At 44.2% G+C, this 19,511-nt stretch overlaps 1 protein-coding gene across 1 annotated transcript in view; it reads left to right on the top strand.

Annotated features, from left to right (window-relative positions):
* The window catches only part of MAGI3 (membrane associated guanylate kinase, WW and PDZ domain containing 3), a 47,807-nt gene extending 30,157 nt beyond the window's left edge, over window positions 1-17,650 (top strand). Inside the window, exons 10-21 of the mRNA XM_065740378.1 lie at window positions 190-798; window positions 1,760-1,791; window positions 3,167-3,320; window positions 4,285-4,376; window positions 6,698-6,890; window positions 7,935-8,120; window positions 8,823-9,008; window positions 12,011-12,113; window positions 12,223-12,355; window positions 12,830-12,973; window positions 14,777-14,915; window positions 16,561-17,650. Of these exons, the coding sequence (XP_065596450.1) occupies window positions 190-798; window positions 1,760-1,791; window positions 3,167-3,320; window positions 4,285-4,376; window positions 6,698-6,890; window positions 7,935-8,120; window positions 8,823-9,008; window positions 12,011-12,113; window positions 12,223-12,355; window positions 12,830-12,973; window positions 14,777-14,915; window positions 16,561-17,609 (3,020 nt within the window). The 3' untranslated portion in view covers window positions 17,610-17,650. The remainder of the gene's footprint in view (window positions 1-189; window positions 799-1,759; window positions 1,792-3,166; window positions 3,321-4,284; window positions 4,377-6,697; window positions 6,891-7,934; window positions 8,121-8,822; window positions 9,009-12,010; window positions 12,114-12,222; window positions 12,356-12,829; window positions 12,974-14,776; window positions 14,916-16,560) is intronic.
* The last annotated feature ends 1,861 nt before the right edge of the window (window positions 17,651-19,511 follow it).

Genomic DNA, 19,511 nt, shown 5'->3' with positions numbered 1-19,511 from the left:
GGACTTTCACTTTGTCTTTATTCTATGCTTCTTGGAAACAGATAGTCAAGAGGTACAGCCAGCATTATTATTTTTGAACACTGCACAGTTTTGTTCAGTTAGACTTTGTTTTCCTGAGCCTTGGAACACTGGAAAGGTGTGTGTGGTTTTGTTTCTGGTTTTGATTCTGTTTAACTTTTTTTTTAACAGGTGATGTCATTGTAGACATAAATGGAAATTGTGTCCTTGGCCATACCCATGCAGATGTTGTCCAGATGTTTCAGCTAGTTCCCGTCAACCAGTATGTAAACATGACTTTGTGTCGTGGCTATCCTCTCCCCGATGACAATGAGGACCCCGTTGTAGATATAGTGACAGCTACACCTATTATCAATGGACTGCCTGTGACCAAAGGAGACATCTGTCTGACCAGCCAGGAGTTGATAGCTGGGACAGTTGTGTTGGACCAGAATGGAAAAACAGGCCCAATGTTGGTCAATGGTCGTCTGAATGGCCCTTCCACGGATACGAACGAGCAGAGGATCTCTGTTGCATCTTCAGGAGGCTCTCAGCCAGAGCTGGTCACCATCCCACTTGTCAAAGGTCCTAAGGGCTTTGGGTTTGCTATTGCAGACAGTCCTACAGGACAGAAGGTAAAAATGATTTTAGACAGTCAGTGGTGCCAAGGACTTCAGAAAGGGGACGTAATCAAGGAGATCTGCCATCAGAACGTGCAGAGCTTGACACATCTGCAGGTCGTGGAGGTACTGAAGCAGTTTCCAATAGGAGCAGAGGTGCCACTGCTCATCTTAAGAGGAGGTAAATATGTACATTGAGGAAGTAAATATGTACATTGAGGAAGTAAATATGTACATTGAGGAAGTAAATATGTAAATCTGCAGCCATCATCCATGGCCACATACTTTTTTAAAGTCCTCTGTTAGTGTGATAAGTTAGCTAGCAATTTTCTTGTGTCTCTCACTTGTGATGTTTTAAGTTTAATTTATCACCCTCAGTATTTGGGATGAAAGCATGCTGCTAGGGATTTTTTTTACATAAAAATTTTTATAATATGTTTTGACACTGTCTCTTCCAAGTGTCTGGGGAGTGCTAAAGCAAAAATACAGTCTCTACCATAACACAAAGAGTGTGATTGATAAGAGTTTTCTGAGCATCTCCAAATATGCTCCGTTACTGTAGCTGTACTGGTCAGGTGATTACAAGTGGCAGGAAGCACCAGCTGTAAGATGGAACCATTTGCTGAAACAGGAAAGATTATCATTTTCATTTCTGCATGTTCATACCTCTTGGTTAACCATTTACCAGGTGGAACTGAACGAATTAGAAGGAAACACCACTGCTTTAGTGTTCTACTAAGGTTTTATTGTAGCCTTTTGAGTAGCACTTCGGTCATTTGTGTTTGCAAAGATCTCCAAGTCTTTTTCTGTGTAGATGTTACTGTTTGGTAATCAGCTAAGGAAACAGATTTCTTTGGTGGCAAGAATTCCACCAGGCTAATTCACAGCCTGCTCCAGTGAGCTCATGTGTCATCTGGTTGACCAGAGAAGGAGAAACTTTTTGCTGTACAGCTAGCAACTCTGATTTGAGATTTTTCCTAAGTGATGGCTTTGGTCAACTGAATACTCCCTTGCAATTTAAAGAAAGACTGAATAAGCAGTTATCACTTTCAGCTCAGGAGGAACTGATTAAATTGCCTTAATGCTATTTAAATTTGGATGACCTAGAATTGAAATTGCTTTCTACGTTGTATTTTATTCAGGTCCACCCTCACCTACTAAAACTGGCAAAGGGGTGAGTATTTACAGTGCATTTAAATTAGTTTCTGATGGAAAAATACTGAGGGGGTTTGGGAGGCAAAAAGACTTTAATACAGTCTACTTAAAACAGAAGTTTTTCTATGGATCCTCCGAGTGTTTTGAGTTTGATGGGTGTAGTGGATTTCTTCTTTCTTACTCCTGAAATATCAAGAATACAGTATCTTTTCTTCTTTTTTTTATTTGCATGATCTTTGTTAAAGTGAAATGGGATTTCTAAAATAAATGTAAAGTACTTCAGCAGTTCTTGATCCTCACGTAAAAGAGCTAACTGGTTAGTGCTCCATTCTTAATGCACTGTAGCTTTACATTTCTAGTTTGATATTCACTGTTATTGGAAGCTCACCCCACTGGGGTATCTTTAGTACATTTTGACTAAGTAAAGAATCCTTAGGATTGGTGAAATACCCTCAGAATGTGAATAACAGTGCATGTTTTTGTCATGAGCACTTCTCTTACGAAGCAGGCTCTTTGACATCCACCAGTGAACGCCTCCAGGAGCAGAGCTGCATGTTGAAAAGTGCCTTGTGCACAACGAATCGTTTTTTGAATCCCATTTTTGAAGAGCCCCGTCACCAGGATGTAAATGCAGATCCTTTTTGTGTCGTTGTGCTGCTGTTCAAGTGTGAGAGCTGTATGGGAGCAGTGGGATAATGGATGTGAGCACTCAAGCTCGGAACGCTTGAAGCACTCGCTGAGATTTGCAGATTCTGTTTCTTACAAGCATGCAGCTGCCTGCAGTAAAGAAATTGCTGCACAGATCAGTGCAGCTTGAGGACACAGGCTGTGTCTGTGTGGCTCCTGTGTCAGCATGCTCTGCAGCCATGCTAAAAATACCCAGGGCTCCAGGAGCAGCGTTCCACACACGGGCAGGAGCAGCTTTCCCATGGAGCACTCAATGTTCAGTGGCATTAAGCAACGTGGGAAACGAATTCAGTTATAAAGGGCAAGTTTTTGTGCTCGTGGACATGCAAGTGTGAAAGCACTAAGCTGCTTGGAGGGGTTTTCTTCCACCCTCCTAAAAGGGCATATCTCAAAATGTTCTGATTGTGCTGTTACTTAACGTGCACAGACCACTGCGTTCCAGTTTTCCAGGTTGGGTTTACAGCCCAGAATAATTATTTAGACTTACTGTCCACTGGAAATGAGGTTGGAGAGCACAAGGATACGTGGTGGCCTTTCCCCTTGGAATGGTACTGCTGCAGCTGTCACAGGAGAAGAGAAAAATACAGAGGCTGACGACTAATTCCCAATTCATTTCAGCTCTCTGCAGCATTTATCATCTTTGCATGCACAAACTCCTTCAGGCTTTTGATTTAACCTGGGGTTTGTGGGGTGGGATTCTGTTCCAGAAGGACAAGCAGGATTGTTCAGGGAGTTTGGAAGCACTCAGTGATGCCATCCCGCAGCCGATGCCTTTCCCCCCAACTGCAGTAAGATCTGGTTCTCCTAAACTGGACCCCTCTGAAGTCTACTTGAAGTCCAAGACCATGTATGAGGACAAACGTGAGTATATCAGCCCCAGCTTGTGTGTTTGATGCCCCCTTGTATGGATATAAACGTTTTCAAAAGTGCTTAATTCACACAAATTAGAAAACTGTAGAGCCCATTAAAAATACAGATGCAGTGTGTTTCAACCATGGTTTCAACAACATAATTAGTCATAAAAGTGGTATAATGTTCTAATAAATTGCTTGCTCAGTGGGGCTGACAAAGCAAATGTGATTTCTTGGTCCTATTTTAGCAATCTTTATTTAAGGGAATCTTGTGGGGAAAAAAGGTGAGTAAATCCTTGAGGTGTTTTCTCCAAGAACCTTTTGTGTTCTGAGCTTCGTTACAGATACATGCGGGCCCACTGACATGCAAAACAACTGTGTTAAGTTGTTCATTAATAAGCTGAGTAAAGAGTAACATCAGAAAGCAGAGTGAAATAAAATTATGCAAACAATACTGATAATTATACATAACAGGTCTATATTCATTAGGTATTAGTGTGTGCCCGTAACGTAGAGAACTCACACCTTTTTACATCAGTTTGCTAATTCTTACCTAAAATAGCCCAGTTCTAAGGGAGGACCAAAGCAAAGTGCACGAGCTGGACTTGGTGAGCCCTTCAAGCTCAGGATATTCTGAGATTCAGACCTGACCACTTCAGCATTTATAGATGGCCCTGTGTTGTGCTGCGGAGTGGATTTCATCCTGGCTCGCTGTGTGAATGCAGCTGTGATTTCTCCTTTGGCACTCATCAACCTGTCCTTTCATTTTTCATCTCGAATGGGTTTTTGTTTGTTTTTTTTTTTTAATCCATTTTGTTAAGAGAACTTCACTGAAGTTCTGACTTGTTGGGATTGTTTGCTGTATTTCTGGTTCCTGTGTTCTGTCAATGAAAAGAATTGGAATGCATGACGAAGGAGTAATCTTTCAGTAATCAAAGGTAGCTCATCACGTGTTTTGAAATGTTTTGTCTCAGCTCCAAACACGAGAGATCTGGATGTTTTCCTGCGAAAACAAGAGTCGGGCTTTGGTTTCCGCGTGCTTGGAGGGGACGGACCAGATCAGCCTGTAGGTGAAACTGCTTACAATTGCTTACATGTTATCTTACCGTGCTGCTGTTGGGATGGCTCCTGCTCTGTCCTCCTCGTTTCTCCCTCCTTTTAAAAGGAGTTCAGTGATGGGGAAAAAGTGATCAAGTCAGTAACTGACTTTTAAAGATCGAGAATCAGTTCAGACTACCAGATTGATTCTGAGTTTAAGAACTGGTTCAGCTCTGACTCCTAAAAGAGGAGAATCATTTCGTCTTTAGTCGGTGAAATGCTCTTGAGCAATCCAGTTAAAGCTGGGAGGTGTAATCCAGTTCTGCTTAAAGCTGGGCAGAGCGAGCTGTGCTGTAGGCAAGCACGCAGACCCTGTGGTGTGTGTCTGGTTCTGGTTTCTCTGTCGGAGCATCCCTGTGGGTGCAGTGTGTGTTCCCTGGCCACGGAGGTGCTGACTGTGGCCTGTGGGCTGCAGCTCGGTCCCAGGGGCTGGGTGGCTGTGCAGGGCCCTTTTAGAGGAGCTGTAGTGGGTGGAGGCTCATGGGTGAGTTGAGCTGGAGATTGTGGGGAAACAGTTCTGCCTGACTAGTGTGAGTCCAAACAAAGGGAAGAAAATGGTTGGTTACCTTCCTTCTCTTTCCTCTTAAAATCATTTGAGTTGGAAGGGACCTTTAAAGGTCCAACTCTCCTGCAACTAACAGGGACACCTACAGCTCAAGGTGATTGCTCAGAGGCCCTGCCCAGCCTGACCTTGAATGCCTCATGGTTTAATCTGCAAGGCTCCTGGTCTTTTTTTACCCAGAGCCTTTCTTTGGCAGCAGGAGTTCACTGTCAAGCCTGTAATTGTGGTGCGTTTTGGTGGTGGTTGCTGCATCTCAGCCCTCCCGTGCTCTTTGCACCACGTGCACTGGCAGTGCTCAGTTTGCTGCATGTGTTGGAGCTTCCTGGGGAGCAGATGAGCAGAAGGGAACTGCTGCTTACCCTGCAGAAACCACCAGGCTGTTCTGACTGCTGCCTGATGAGGCAAGGCAGCTCTGGGAGGTGTTGAACCCCCTTCCATCCTCCCTGCACATTTTCCGAATCAAATGCTGTTTTGTCAGTCACTGTGGTTTCTGGTGGATTCATCTCAAGGATACAAGCTCAGCTTTTCCAGTTTGCTCTTCCAGGCTAATGTTTGCCTTGTGTTTTTCCCTCTCGTCTTCGAAAATACAAAACGTGCTGCTTTAGGATTTGCATAAAAGCCTTGAAGCAGAAGCTGTTAAACTGGCTTCCTTCTGCAAATGGATGTAGGAGTTATTTTGCTTCCCGAGTGGCATCAAAATGCAGCTGAAATGTTTGCACAGGGAGAAGTGCAGGGGTTAGAGCCTGGTTTGCTTTCACCTGGTCAGTGAGAAGGGTGCAGGTAAGGCTTTAGGTTTCAGTGTAGCAGTGTTTCCTGGCTTTAGCCTACAGAAGAGCTGTTGCATAATTCAGGTTGGATGAGAGGTGATCATAAAGGAATGGCAAGGTTAGAGGCAGCCCTGGGTTGTCTGTTCCTGTTGTGGCAGGCTTTGGGAGGCACCCCTTGATTTCCTAAAAACTTTCCTCTGGAAAGGAGTAGTAAGACTGATACCATATGTCAGGGGCTGCTCCTTCAGCTGCCAAGTTAAGAGAAAAAACTTTTGCAGTAGGTGATCAGAGGCTGCTTTCTGATCGTAGTTGAAGGACTGTGTTTGTTTTTTATTCTGTTCACAGCTGTGATCCAGTGCTAGTCTTTTTTCCTAACATGCCTTTAAAGAAAGGAAGAGTGGTGCCTCTTTAGAGCAAAACCAAACAGTTATACTTCTGTTGCACTTTATAGCATTTATCACATTTGGTTTCCATAACAACCATAGCTGTTGGTGTCAAGCTGATGTCAGGAATGCTGTGTGCAGGTGATCTGCTCTCCATTGCTTGACCTCAGACAGCTACTGACCATGATTATTCTTAACCTTTCATTTAACCTGAATGTGATTCTACTGGATGAAATACTATGGTTTTTCTTATCTACATTATATTTAGCAGCACTTTATGAGGTGGGGTAGACTCATTTGATAAGGGGAGCACAGCTGTTTGAATTCATTATCTACTCACCAAAGGCTGTGTACCGAAACGAGGATTAAGAATTCCCTAGGACTTTTAGTGTTTACTGATGTGTTGAGCCCCAGGTGTTGTCTATTCACTTCTGCTACAAATGGACAATCAAATGATCTTTTCAAGTATCTTTACAAAAGCTTTTATCTGTCTGGACTCACCTGGGTTCCAACCACTGCACGTTCTGATGGCTTCATGTTCTGCCATTCTAACCTGCTGACTGTGCTCTGTTGATAGATTTATATTGGAGCCATAATCCCATTGGGAGCAGCAGAAAAAGATGGCAGGCTTCGAGCTGCTGATGAACTGATGTGCATCGATGGAGTCCCCGTTAAGGGGAAGTCACACAAACAAGTTCTGGACTTAATGACCAGTGCTGCACGGAACGGTCAGGTGCTGCTCACAGTCCGGAGGAAGATCTTCTTTGGTGGTATGTATCTGTGTTCTGCAGGAAATAGATCTGACTAACAGGACGTGCTCATTGTTGCAGTCACATTAACTGAAGCTGTCCTGAAACATAGCAGTTATTGTGCTAGAATTGAGCAGCCCGAGGTTCAGGAGTGTCAGCTATAGTTCTGAGTAAGCAGAGGAAAGCAGAACTTCTGAGTTGGTGCTTTGGTGCTTGCTGGCCTGCACTGCTCAAGCAGGTAAGACTGAACATTAAGATAGCAGTGGTGGTTTCTTCATCTCTTTTCCAGATACTGCTTAGAACAGATGTTAGTGCTATGTAAATGGAGTGATAGCACAACCTGTGTTCTGCACTGCATACTGTATTCTGAAGTCCATTGATACCTATGTGGAGCATTCAGAACAGAGATGATTCAGTGCAGCATTTGTGATTCTGCAGTTTGAGATTGGTGTCCAGATCTGCAGTGTACAGCAGGTGTTTATCCTTGAATCATTGCTGCTTGATCATGTGAGTGACAGCTGGAAAGGAGCTCAGGAGTCTGAGGTGGTGCCCTGTTCTGATCAGTACTCAGTACTGCCTCTATTCAGCCATGAATTCTGAGTGTGTACAAGTAAAAGGAAGAAGCATTTTACAATCAAATCGTAGAGTTGCTCCTTGATTAAGATGTCAATTGTTCTCTTTTGTAGCTGGATCTCTGCTGTAGATCTTGTACGTGTAGCTTGCAGGAAAACCATGATGTATTCTGCTACAAAAAAAGGCATCACATCACTCTGACGAAGTTTGCTGTGCATGCTGCCAAGTCTGTTCTGCTTTGGGAAATCAGGCTGCAGTGCTTTGCGTATTTGTGCACACCTGTGTAGGGCTCTGGGCCTCTGAGTGCTTCATCCAGCATCTGATTTCCATTTTATGATAGATCACATTGTTTTTTAGCTTGCTGCTTACTTTCCCAGGCAGGCAGTGTTTCCTCTGGCTGGCACCAATAGTGAGATACAGTTTTGTTGTATTTATCTGATAGGACAGCGGTGTTGTTTTTGCCTTAATTGTTGTTTGTCTATTACTTTGAAGGAGAAAAGCAAGCAGAGGAGGAGGAGTCGCAGGCTGTCGTGATGCAGAGCAGCTCTCCCCGCCTGAATCGGGCAGAGTTTGCAGCCCAGCAGTCCCCAGAGGTCTATGATGTCTGTCTGCAGCGGAAAGAGAATGAAGGATTTGGCTTTGTCATTCTCACCTCGAAGAACAAACCTCCTCCTGGCGGTGAGTGCTGCACTCTGGTGATTTGGTCACTGCCCGACCTCAGTGATGCTGGAGTTTCTGCTGTGCAGAAATGTGCTATGCCACAGCTTAACATGAAGCCACGGTGTTGTTCTGAAGCTGAGATATTCTACAAGCAATCAGCAATTGAGTCTGCAACCCTGCAGTGCTTTTCTCTTCACAGTTGGCTCTTAGGTTTATGTAATGCTTTAAAAGTAGTTTATTAAGGGAAGTGTAATTAAAATTTAAACTCATGATAAATGCTAGAAGGCATCAATGTCTGTTGCTTCACAGTAACTTCAGCATGGGCTCATTAAAACTGTCCCTGATGGTTTTCTAATCTTGGGTGGCTGCTGACTGTGTGTTTTCAGCATTGCTGGCGTGGTTCTGAAAAGTCAGCCGATAATCCTGATGAGTGCATGATGTTCCTCACCTCCCTGACCCCTCAAAAAAGCTTCTTGGGGAGAGCAGTGCTGGGGTAACAGCTCCACAGAATGGCTGTGCTGCAGCACCCCCTTCATTTGCTCTCACTCTGATGAGTGAGGCCTCCTTCGTTGTCTGCAGGTTTTTCACTGCAGCAGCAGCACTCAGAGCAGGAACGGTCCGTGGGATGATTGTGGGAGGTCTGGGTCTGCCCAGTGCTCCTCTGATGGGAATACTAACTGTGTTCTGAAAAAGCTGATGGGCCTGTTCCTGACTCCACAGTGATCCCCCACAAGATCGGGCGTGTGATAGATGGGAGCCCAGCAGATCAGTGTGGGAAGCTGAAGGTGGGAGACCGCATCTCGGCGGTGAACGGCCAGTCCATCGTGGAGCTCTCCCACGACAGCATCGTGCAGCTGATCAAAGATGCAGGACACGTGGTGACTCTGACTGTCGTTGCTGAGGAAGGTGAGGGTGCATGGCCTGCTCAGGTGAGCGTGGCCGCCACGCATGCCACATCTGTTGTCTGTAGCTTTCAAGGTCAGTTATCGGTCCTGGGGGAGCTAGCAGGCTGAAGGACTGTGCTGGGAGGGAAAATGTGCTGTGCAGATCCTCTCCTCTTAGGCATTCTGAGTCTGTTCTTCCTGCCATGTTGAAATATACAAATTAACTTGCACTGCATCCCTAGGATACAATAGAAAACACCCCGTAGTCTTGAGAAATAGCCCCATCCCTGCTGGCCTCCCAGGCTGCTAGTAAATTCTTCACACACCACTGTTGTATCATCTCAGCAGCAAAATGAATATTTGTGGCTGCAGAGTCCCATCTTCATAGCCCATATTTTTAATGAAAGCTCCCATGCAACATTCAATTCAATATGGTATTGTTCCTGCACGAACAGTTCACTATAAATATGTAAAATCCAATCATTTGAAGAGAAAGGCTGTGTACCAATCCTGCTTACTGCTGCACTTTTCTGGATTGCTGCTTGTGGGTTTAATTAAACTGCTATCATTATTTTGCCAGAAAGTTGGCTTTCCTGGTCTTCTAAATAATAAATACCTAAAGTCAGAATGTAAATAAAGCCAACAGATCATTCTCTAATTTCCCATTCATTGCAAATATTTATCGTTCTATCTCGGCCTCTGATACAGAGTTTCAAAGACTTAATTTCCTTCCTTGTCAGAGAGACTTCTACAAATTGTTGTTCTTCTATTAAGATTTTCATTTCTGTCAAATCTAATTCACTGCAGTTTGAAGGAACATACCTCAAAGCAGTTGTGCAGGGCAGTGTTTGTAGTGCAAGTGAGGTTTGAGTTGGCTGCACTAGATCTGTTTCTCTTGGACTCTCAGTCAACTTTACCTTCAGAATGGACTTTCTGAGTACAACCTCTTTGTCCCTTATTTATGCGTGACCTCACCTGGATGCTGTATAAGGTTTTCTGCTTTCATCAATTACAGATTTGAAGATAAAAGTAGAGTCAGTCAGAAAACATGCGTGACTTAGAGGAGCTGGAGTTGGCATGTTTTAAAAGAGTTGTTAACCATGAAAGAGAGAGAAGCAGAACCTGTTCCTCAGAGATGGGAATAAATCACCGTTCTAGAATTCTCACTCATTTAGTTGGAGAATTGCTCACAGCATAAACTCCTTACAGCAGAATTCCTCAGTAAGCCAGAGTGGCTGTAATTTAGTCCACACTTCAGTCATTTCCCACTATTGGGGTGCCTGAGCTTTGCAGGGATTGTTCACAAAGCAAAGGACAAAGACAAGATGCAGCTCCAAAGAGAAAAACACCCACTTTGCCAGAGGCTGTTCAGCATCACAAAACATAAACCCCTCGTAGAGCTTAATGTTCCCCAGTGCATCATCTTTCGTGCTGTCCTCTGAGACTGGCAATGAAAATACTACCATGTACCACTTCTCTCTCCCTCCTGGCTTTCACAGATGTGTGGTCTTTGCTTTTTACATGGATAAACGAATTCCACTTCATGCTCCAGAAGACATTCTTGAACATTTTTCACAAAAGCAGGAGCCTGTCAGCTTCTGTCATGTATTAGCTAGAAACACGGGAGAGAACGCAGAAAAAGGACTGGAGAATTTGTACAAACAGATGGCATTTCTCTTGCCTGTGCTTCTAAATTAAAATTCTGAGTATAAACCAGGAGTAAAAGTTGACATTTTGTCTCTAGAGAAAAACCTCTTTAAGGCACGTCATAGCAGTAGCACCAAGCAGTCCTGCCAACAACTTCTGAGCTCCAGCATCACTGAGAAATTCAGCCTAATAATACACATTGTGATTTCCTTTCCTGAAGATGCTCGAGTGCTTTGTGTATTTTGCTAGGGTTTGGGTTGGTCTGTTTTTAGCTCAGAAATGCAGTAATGAGGTGCACCTAACAGCACTGGAGCATCTGTGGTTTGGCTGTTCAAGATTTTGTAAAAAGAAACATGATAAGGAAAAGGAGTTTATTATGTAGTACATAAGTTCATCTTGGGCCACAACTTGCCATTTAAGGCTCTAGCTAAGAGGCAGCTTTTTACAAAGGCTATGGTTCATTACTCTTTTAAGTGACAGAGACATTTTGCATTCTGAAGCTTGCATTTTTCATTTACTGTGAAGCGTACAATCACTACTCTTTGTGAAAGAGAAAATAATCCTTAATTGTTTTAAAGGATTTTTTAATTAAAGTGTTGTTATACTTCAGCTTTTACTTAGCCTTTGGAGAAGGCAAAACACTGAAATCCCTGTTGATACATGCCAGTGATGCAGACCTGTCCTCTAGCTGGCCAGGAGGAGACTGCACCGCCGCTGGAAGGAGTGGGCAGTTTGCCTCTACGATCACACATTTCACCTGTGGATCTCTAATAATCACCCCCGTGGATCTCTGTTCTCCTCCTACCTTTAAAAAGGGATATGTTCTCAGATGTCCATTATTCTTCATCCCTTACAAATTACTGTTAGGTCTGAACCAACTTCAGAGACTTCCAGAGGCTGTAGTACCCTCTGGTCTTTATCAACTTGCAGACAATCTAAAAGCATTTTGTTTGTGTCTGCTTCAGTAAAAATGTTATATATATGTATTTTTATTTTTTCTGGAAAAATCTATGTAAGTAAAAACGAAATTCTTATACGATTTATTCTGTGGAACCAATGGCAGTTCATTGGATTACAGCACTCAACATAACAAAATCTTCTTCACCTTGCAACTGTTGTGGGCTCAGCTCAGTGTGAGATGCTCTGCAGGTGGAATCGCTCTGAGCAGCACACTGCCTGTTACACAGACTGCCCTTCTGCTCATCCTCTGAAAGCTGCAGTTGTCTTCCCCAAAATTTCATTGGCAAATTGACCATCTTGTTCCAGGCCATGGAGAGTAGCAGACACAGCACTGCTGGTCGCTGTGGTCTCTCTGTGTGTGCATAGCTCTGTGTTTGGGAGTTTTCTTTGACTGTTGGTTTTGTTTGAATTTATTAGAACACCGTGGGCCTCCGTCGGGAACAAACTCTGCCAAGCAGAGCCCAGCTCCTCAGCACCGACCTCTGGGATCAGCACAGACCAGTGCTTCCAGCACGGACAGGTACAGAGCTTTGGCTTTGGGAAAAGGAGCTGAGAACAGCCAGCCAAGTCTGACTGGTGGAACTGCTAAAAGCAAAAGGTGACGTGTGCTTCCTTTTCCCTCTCTGTAGGGGAGCTACAGAAGGTGAAGCTGGAAAAGATGTTTCAAATAGTTACAGGCTTTCATGGCCTGAGCATAAGCACTTGACACAACCTGATGCTGGCGCTGCCTCGGCTGCTGGGAGCCGTCACTCACAGGCGCAGGTGAGCGTGCAGGGGCATGCCAAGGAGATGCTGGGTCATCAGACTGCAGTGAAATTGCCACGACTGATCAAAATCAGAAGAACAAAGCGTTTCCCCGTCTGACCTGGGTTGAAACGTTGCTTATAAAGAATGCACTAGACCATTTCATAGGATATTTTTGCTATTTATATTCATCTGTTTATCATAGTCAAAAAAAACCACATCCTTGGAACAGGGCTACTACTGACCCTCTGCAAAAATTACTTACATCTTATGGCTATCAAAAACTTAGAAGGAAAAGTATTATTTATACGTAGACGTAGTAGGAAACCATTACACCTAATCATACATGAGCTGTGATTAATTCTGGTTTAAATGGTGTGTTGCACGTAACTCAAGGTGCAGAAATGTCTGAAACGTTCTTCTAGAGAAGCAAGGATTTCAACCTTGCCTGCAGGTCCTCAGCTCTTCCTTCTGGTCTCACTTCTTGCACAGAATTCTGGCTGTTTTCCAGTAGAATTGGAAAGAGGTCCTCGTGGCTTTGGGTTCAGTCTTCGAGGAGGAAAGGAATACAACATGGGTTTATTCATCCTTCGGCTTGCTGAAGATGGACCAGCTGTCAAAGATGGGAGAGTGCATGTGAGTTTGTCTCAGCAATTTGTTAGCACTGACGTCGGCCTGTTGACATAATGCAGTAGCCTATAGTGGTAACAAGACAGTTTTATTCCATGAGATCAGGATGCCAGCAGGCAGAGCAGCATCTGGAGAGCTGTCCTTCCAGCTCTTGCTGTGCAGTGTTAGCAAACGCTGTGGTGCTAAGCTTTTAAAGGGGAAAGTAAGTGAAAAACTTTGGCCATCCAGAATGAATCATCTGTCCATCCATGTGATTGAGTTACAGTAACATAAATGTTCCAGGGTTACGTAGGATACTTGAGGAGCCCAGGCAAGAAATTGCACAGTGGAGCAGAAAACTGAAAGAAGAATCACTAAGGCAGTGAATGGAGGATTTTTGTGTGTATATTATGCTGCTGTTCTGTGCAGTATTTGAAGATAAAAGGCTATTTTTTTTTCTTCAAAGCTTGCTAGGCTAATTCTTGTGTTTTTATAAGGATTTCACTCCCAAATACTGTAGTAAGAACACTTAGCAGTGATAATCATCCTCAAATATCTGCAGTTCTCTGAATTCCAGCCTCATTCATCTATACAGACTCTGCCACTTTGGTTGGAGAGTCCAGCAGCAGAATTCTGGCTCTGTTTTCAGATGTGCTCTGACTGTACTCTGCTTCACACAGGCATGGGTTGGTGGGATGGGGGGAGTGTCACAGCAAGATAACACTGGAAAAATAACCATCTCCCACATTTACACCATCATCTTCATTCCTTTCAATGTGACACGAGGTGAATCATGCTGCCCTTTGCAGCACTGTTCCCTGTTGCTGCAGCAGTCAGGGTATCAGCCCAGCTGTGTGAGTGCTGTTGTTGCCCAGGAGTGACTGTGGCTGCTGGGGATTGGTGCTGTCGTGCCCCTCCACAGCTGGCACTGGTTGGGCAATGGGAGGAGTGGTTTGGAAAGCTGGAACCCCGGGGTGAGAGTGTTTGGTTTCTCTGTTGTTTGCTGTGTCCCTCCCCAGCTGTGAAATGCTGTCATTCTGCTGCTTAGGCTCTGAAACAAAGAGGAGGAATTTCTCACCCAGTTAATGGCAACTGAGCATGATGCGAGGCACGTAGCATGGTGCAGAGCATCCTGTCCTGTCAGATGAGAAACCAGCTGGTGACCTTCTTTGGCAGAGGCAGTGTATTTCACAAAGCCCAGGCAGTCTCTGAGCAGCTCAGTCTGGGCAGTACTGACATCCAATGGTGGAGCAACGAATTGCAGAATCGGTTCCACGACGCTGTTGGAAAAGGAGCCACTTCTGTCAGTCTGCAAGCTTAGCATGCGTTGCAGTCAGCTGCCCAGCGTCCAGCTCAGTTGCTCGTTGGCCTCAGAGGACTTATTTCTGATATCTGTGTAACGGTGAGCTCTCCCACCTGGAAAATCCCTCCCTTTGTATGAAATTTGCTCTGCCTTGGTAACAGTCAGCTCTTACAGAGCTGAGCAGATGCACGTTGCCAGGCTTTACTCAGTTTATCAGTAAGTTCCTCTTTAGGACAATCTGGAGTGAAAATCTGCAGAGGAACGGGGAATTACTGTCTCTCCCTGAATGGGATTTGTGTTTATAGTAAGCTGAGAGCTTCCATCGAGATGTTAATGCAGAACTCTGGACCACAGCGATGCTGTGTTGTGTCATATTGATCAGTGCTCCTGGGATGCTGTTGTTTACTTCTGCATGGTTTTAACATGAGAGGAAATACAGACACATCTGGCTCTATTTTGCTAATTAAAAATTACTTTTTGGTGGCTGCAATTCATAAAAGCTAACCTAGTTCCTGCTTTCTCATCAGGTTGGTGACCAAATAGTTGAAATTAATGGAGAACCCACCCAAGGAATCACTCACACACGAGCCATTGAGCTGATCCAGGCTGGAGGGAACAAAGTTCTGCTGCTGCTGAGACCGGGGACCGGCTTGATACCAGATCACAGTACGTCAGCTCCAGTGCAGTGTCACTGTGTGGCAGTGGGGTGCAGTCTGATAAAGACACCTCGTGCTTCTTCACTGAAATCACTACCAGTTCATCTCAAACTGATGATTTTGAGTCTGATTTAGGATATCATCTAAAATTACGAATCAAAAAGATGAGTGGCTCTAGCAGTATCTTAAAGCAAAGCACGCTTTTGCTTCAAGGACACTTTAATTCTTCAGCTCTTGATGCTGGCACCAAGATTCTGATGGTAAATTTCCTAAATTGTAAGGTCATGAAGAGTTCATGAAGAGCTTTTCAATGATGGTAACTGACTGTGACTTCATCCCTTCAGTATCTTAAAACCCACAGTTTGAGCTAGCAAATAGTTTGTTGTGTGCAGTCACTTACAGGCAGCAACTGGCTTCTGCTCAAGGCATAAAATCTGCTCAGAAGTTTCTCCATTTCTTTCCTCCAGAGAGCCCAAGCATGATTCTTTAACATCTTAATGTTCCAAATTGAACGTCACGGTGAAATCAGAGTGCATTAGCACATGGCAGCCCATCTGTGAACTAGGAGATCTGCTCTGTGCCATCTTGCTTGATGGCTGTCTGGCTTAGTTTGTGTTTCACACTGAATTTGGTGAAAGTTAAGTAGAGTCCTCTGTGCTCTGATGAGCTTCTGGTGGTCCTCTTTAAATTAAGGTCAGTTTCAAAGAAGATAGGGAGTCAGCGCAAGGTCACCTCCAGCTCTCTCCTTACAAACAGCTATTTATGCTTGGTACCATTCCAGCAGTGATAAGCAGTGTTCATTGTGCACCAAGAGGACAGCACAAGAGCTATGTGGAACCACTCCTGGCCCTCTTGTTCACAGAAATGTCCTGAATCTGACACAGAATCATAGAAATGGTGGAAGGGATCTCCATTTGGTGCAGCGGGGCCTGAGATAAGGTTAAGCAACGTAGATGGGATCAGCAGCTGTAGGGAAGGGAATGGTTTTGCTGCCTCTTGTCCTGCTGTTAATCACACATTTCTGATTGAAATCTTGCTTGCTGTACTCTGTGATTTTGGTATGTAGTTCTGGGCTTTTTCTCTTCCTCCTTCAGGTTTGGCTCCTTCCAGTTTGTGTCCCTACGTGAAACCTGAGCAGCATTAAGGGCTTTCAGTGCTTTTCTTGGGTTTTCCTTAAAGACTTGGTAAATCTGCATGTCTCGTGTTTCATCTCTTTCTATTATTAAAGTGCAAAGCTGTGAATAACCTCAACTTCTCATTGTTTTCAGTTTTCTTTTAGAATAAAAACGTTTCGGTTCATTTGATTTTCCTTTAACAGTGTAGGTCAGGAACTAATTTTGCAATTTGGCTGCACTGGCTCTAAAATGTGCTGATACAAGACCACGTCAGTCCTGCAGAGAGTCCAGCATTCTGAGCAGGAGCTTTTCCCAAAATCATTTCCTTATGATTGCTGTAGGCTGTAGAACAATGAAATATGAAGCACTGACTAAATAAGACTTTAAGATTATGGCACTACGTGATCTGTTTTTAAAACCCAGGGTTTCACATAGCAGCCTGGTCCCTCGGTAGTGAGAGCACTTGTAGAATGTTTTGTGATCTTTTTTCTCTTTCTGTCCCCTAATAACGTATTGAAATCTCTCCCTGTTCACTTCCAGGTGATTGGGATAGTTATAATCCATCTTCGTCAAATGTAATATATGAAGAACAGTCACCATTATCCTCATCCTCACATCCTGCTTCCCCGTCTGAAATGTGTTATTTACCAGTACCAGGAGAAGCTTTAAGGAAAGTTCAGCTGTCTGAGAAACTGGAACAAGCAAAGAACACTGTGCCTGAAAAGATAAGCACTTTAACTGAAAACCAGTTCGAGATGAAGCCTCCGTCTTCTCCCCAGAGAACAAAGAACAGGTGGGATCTTCCTTCCAGTTCTGGGTTTGAAGTCACAAAAAGTAGTTTGGAATTAGGGACCAGAAGAGACAGATCTGAGAGTCCAGAAAAGTTCGGGGCAGCTGAGGGACATCACCTCCCAGGATTGCACAGCCCTAGAAAGAGTGATGCAGATAAAACCCACAGCAGTCTCCCACGTAAGCCCACGGAAACGGGAATGAACAGTAGTAACAAAAAACAGTATTCCAGTGGAGATCAGAGCACGTCTGCCAGTCCTCAGAAGCACCTCAGTAAGCAGGGATGCACAGAGGTGGTAGGCAGAACAGCTGGTGGTGGTCAGACGACTGCTGAGCAGCTGAAAGGTGGAAGTGGTAAAACAGGAGCCACGAGGAAAGACACGAAGCAGAAGATTTCTGCAAGGAAGGAATTGTGGACTCCAGAGAGAAAATACGCGACGTTGGATGAGGGCAGGTTTCCCTTCAGTGACTCCAGGAGAAGCAGAGCTGAAGATGAAAGAGTAAGGAAGGCGAACTCGGGAGAACCAGGTTCCAGCAGATTCAAAACTTCAAGTCTTTCCAATATCCCACTGCTCTCCACGGAGAAACTAAGAAGGCTGGAAGCACAGGAGGCGTGCGTTCTGAACAGCCCTCGTGGGGACGAGCACGTGGAGCTGCCTGATGAAACCAAAGATGATGGAATTCCCAAATCTGAAAGCAGTTCTCCAGTCAAGAAAACACCAATAACTCCAGGACCTTGGAGGGTCCCGAGCTCCTGCAAAGTCACCAAAGCACCGTGTGAGGCTGAGAGACGGCTCTGAGCGACGCTTTTCTTTTTAGAATTAATCAGATTTCCAGCAGTGATCATTGTTTCTTTTCACAAAGTTGTCCTATTTTTCCGAAACTGTTCAGAGAGCAGAAAGTGTTTGATTCGTTCTTAAATGACCCAAACTGCATGAAGGACCTTTGGGATTGCTGAGATGAAACTCCTCCATAAGCTGCTGTCCCCCTTGGCCTTTTGAAGGCGGTGTTCTGCTGCTCTCAACGTTGCACTGCTGCGGCTCCCTCAGCTCCTATCGTGAGTTTCTGAACAAAATTATTTAATGCCTATTATTGCCAATGTGATCACGACTCACTTCTTGTTCTCGTGCCAAGTTATCTACTGTATCCAGTCAGTCTGATTCTTTTCATGTATTCCAGTCACGGAAAAGTCCAGGTTTTGTTTGAGATGGGTATTTTCTGCAGAGCATGTTGCATGTTTACATAAGGAAACGCTCATCCTCAGTGGGAAGATGGCCGAGTCAGTTCTGTCGACTCCAGAGCAGCAAACGAGCCACTGATGCTGTTCCAGTTGAGCTTTTTCGTAAATTTGTTTTTATACCTAATATAAAACCCTGTAGATAAAAGCTATATTTGACATAATCAGTGTTTTGTAATTCCGCTTTTGATGAACACAACGGAATCGTTTTCTTCTCTCAACTCATGGGGACGTGTACAGGGACTGCCCAGAAAGAGAAAGTTCTGGCTCCTGTTCAGTTGCATCATTCCCTCGGTTCCTCTGTGGCACGATGTCCTCCTCGGATTCCTCATCGACACAAACATTTTCAGCCTCGTTCTGGTGCTGTGAAGTCCCATCTTTTATTATTTATTGCTACTTAATAATTGGATTTGTTTTCTCCCTCTGTAGAGGTCAGAATTGATCCGTAGGACAGAACCAAGCACCACGCTAGCATCTTAAATTCCTGCCTGTGCACATGGGAAGTCTCCCGTGTTTTATATTAAATGTGTGATCTAAGAGTGCTAAATATTAGGATGTAGGGGGTACACGAGTCCTCATTTCTGCTGTTTGGGCTGTAGTGCAGATTTTGAAGCCCTGTTGGGGAACATTAGAAGCAGTTTACTGACACCTCAGACCTTCAGCTGTAAGGCAGCAGCCTGCATGAGCCCAAGCAGCTTCTGTGATTTAGTGGTGATTTCCTGACAGGGCACGGAGAGGTGGTGGTAAAAGGAGCTTATGGGGCCATTGTGCCGAAGGAGAAAGAGGTGCAGAGGTTACATAGACACATCAAACTACAAAGAAGTGATTTGCTTTTTGAAATAGAGCATCTTGTTTTGGCTTTGAAACATGCAGTGGTTTTTGAAGCCCAACGAAGCACGGTGAATTCTTTCCAAGTACAGATGCCCAAACAGCTTTTGGAAGAAACGCTTTGAAAATGAGACAGGCTTTAATGGGGTGCTCCATCAGTTTGCTGTGCAGCATGACATTACCAAACACTCCACATTTACGGAGTATGGCTGTGGAAATACATAATGCTTTGCAGTTAGCCTGTGTCCATATTAACCATGTGCTCTTTAACAAGAGGATGTGGTTTTTATTGAGTCATATGCACTTGCCCTAACCACTGAGTGCAGTAACAAATCCAGAAGTGTAGGATGGAGGTGAATTAGCACTGCTGAAATTCATTCCCTGACATCAACTCCTCCAATACTTTTTCTGTCTGTCAGTGTGAGCTGATTTAGTGTCCGAGCCGTGTGTGATTTGTACCTCTCCTTACTGTATTGGATGACTTAGCAACGTGGCCTTGGAATGCTAAGCAATGTATGGATGTACTGGGTGTAAATGTTTATATATTGTACAGCACCTTTATACATACTTCTGAGGTTCTGACTAGAGAGAGACCTGTAAATCGCTCGTTATTTTTTATATAGATATTAAAAAGAAA

The sequence above is a fragment of the Cyrtonyx montezumae genome, unplaced genomic scaffold (assembly GCF_038088225.1).
Source record: "Cyrtonyx montezumae isolate F1298 unplaced genomic scaffold, pur_monq_1.0 scaffold_26, whole genome shotgun sequence".
Taxonomy (NCBI): domain Eukaryota; kingdom Metazoa; phylum Chordata; class Aves; order Galliformes; family Odontophoridae; genus Cyrtonyx; species Cyrtonyx montezumae.
The sequence above is the reverse complement of the archived record's forward strand: the minus strand, read 5'-3'. Positions and strand labels throughout refer to the sequence as shown.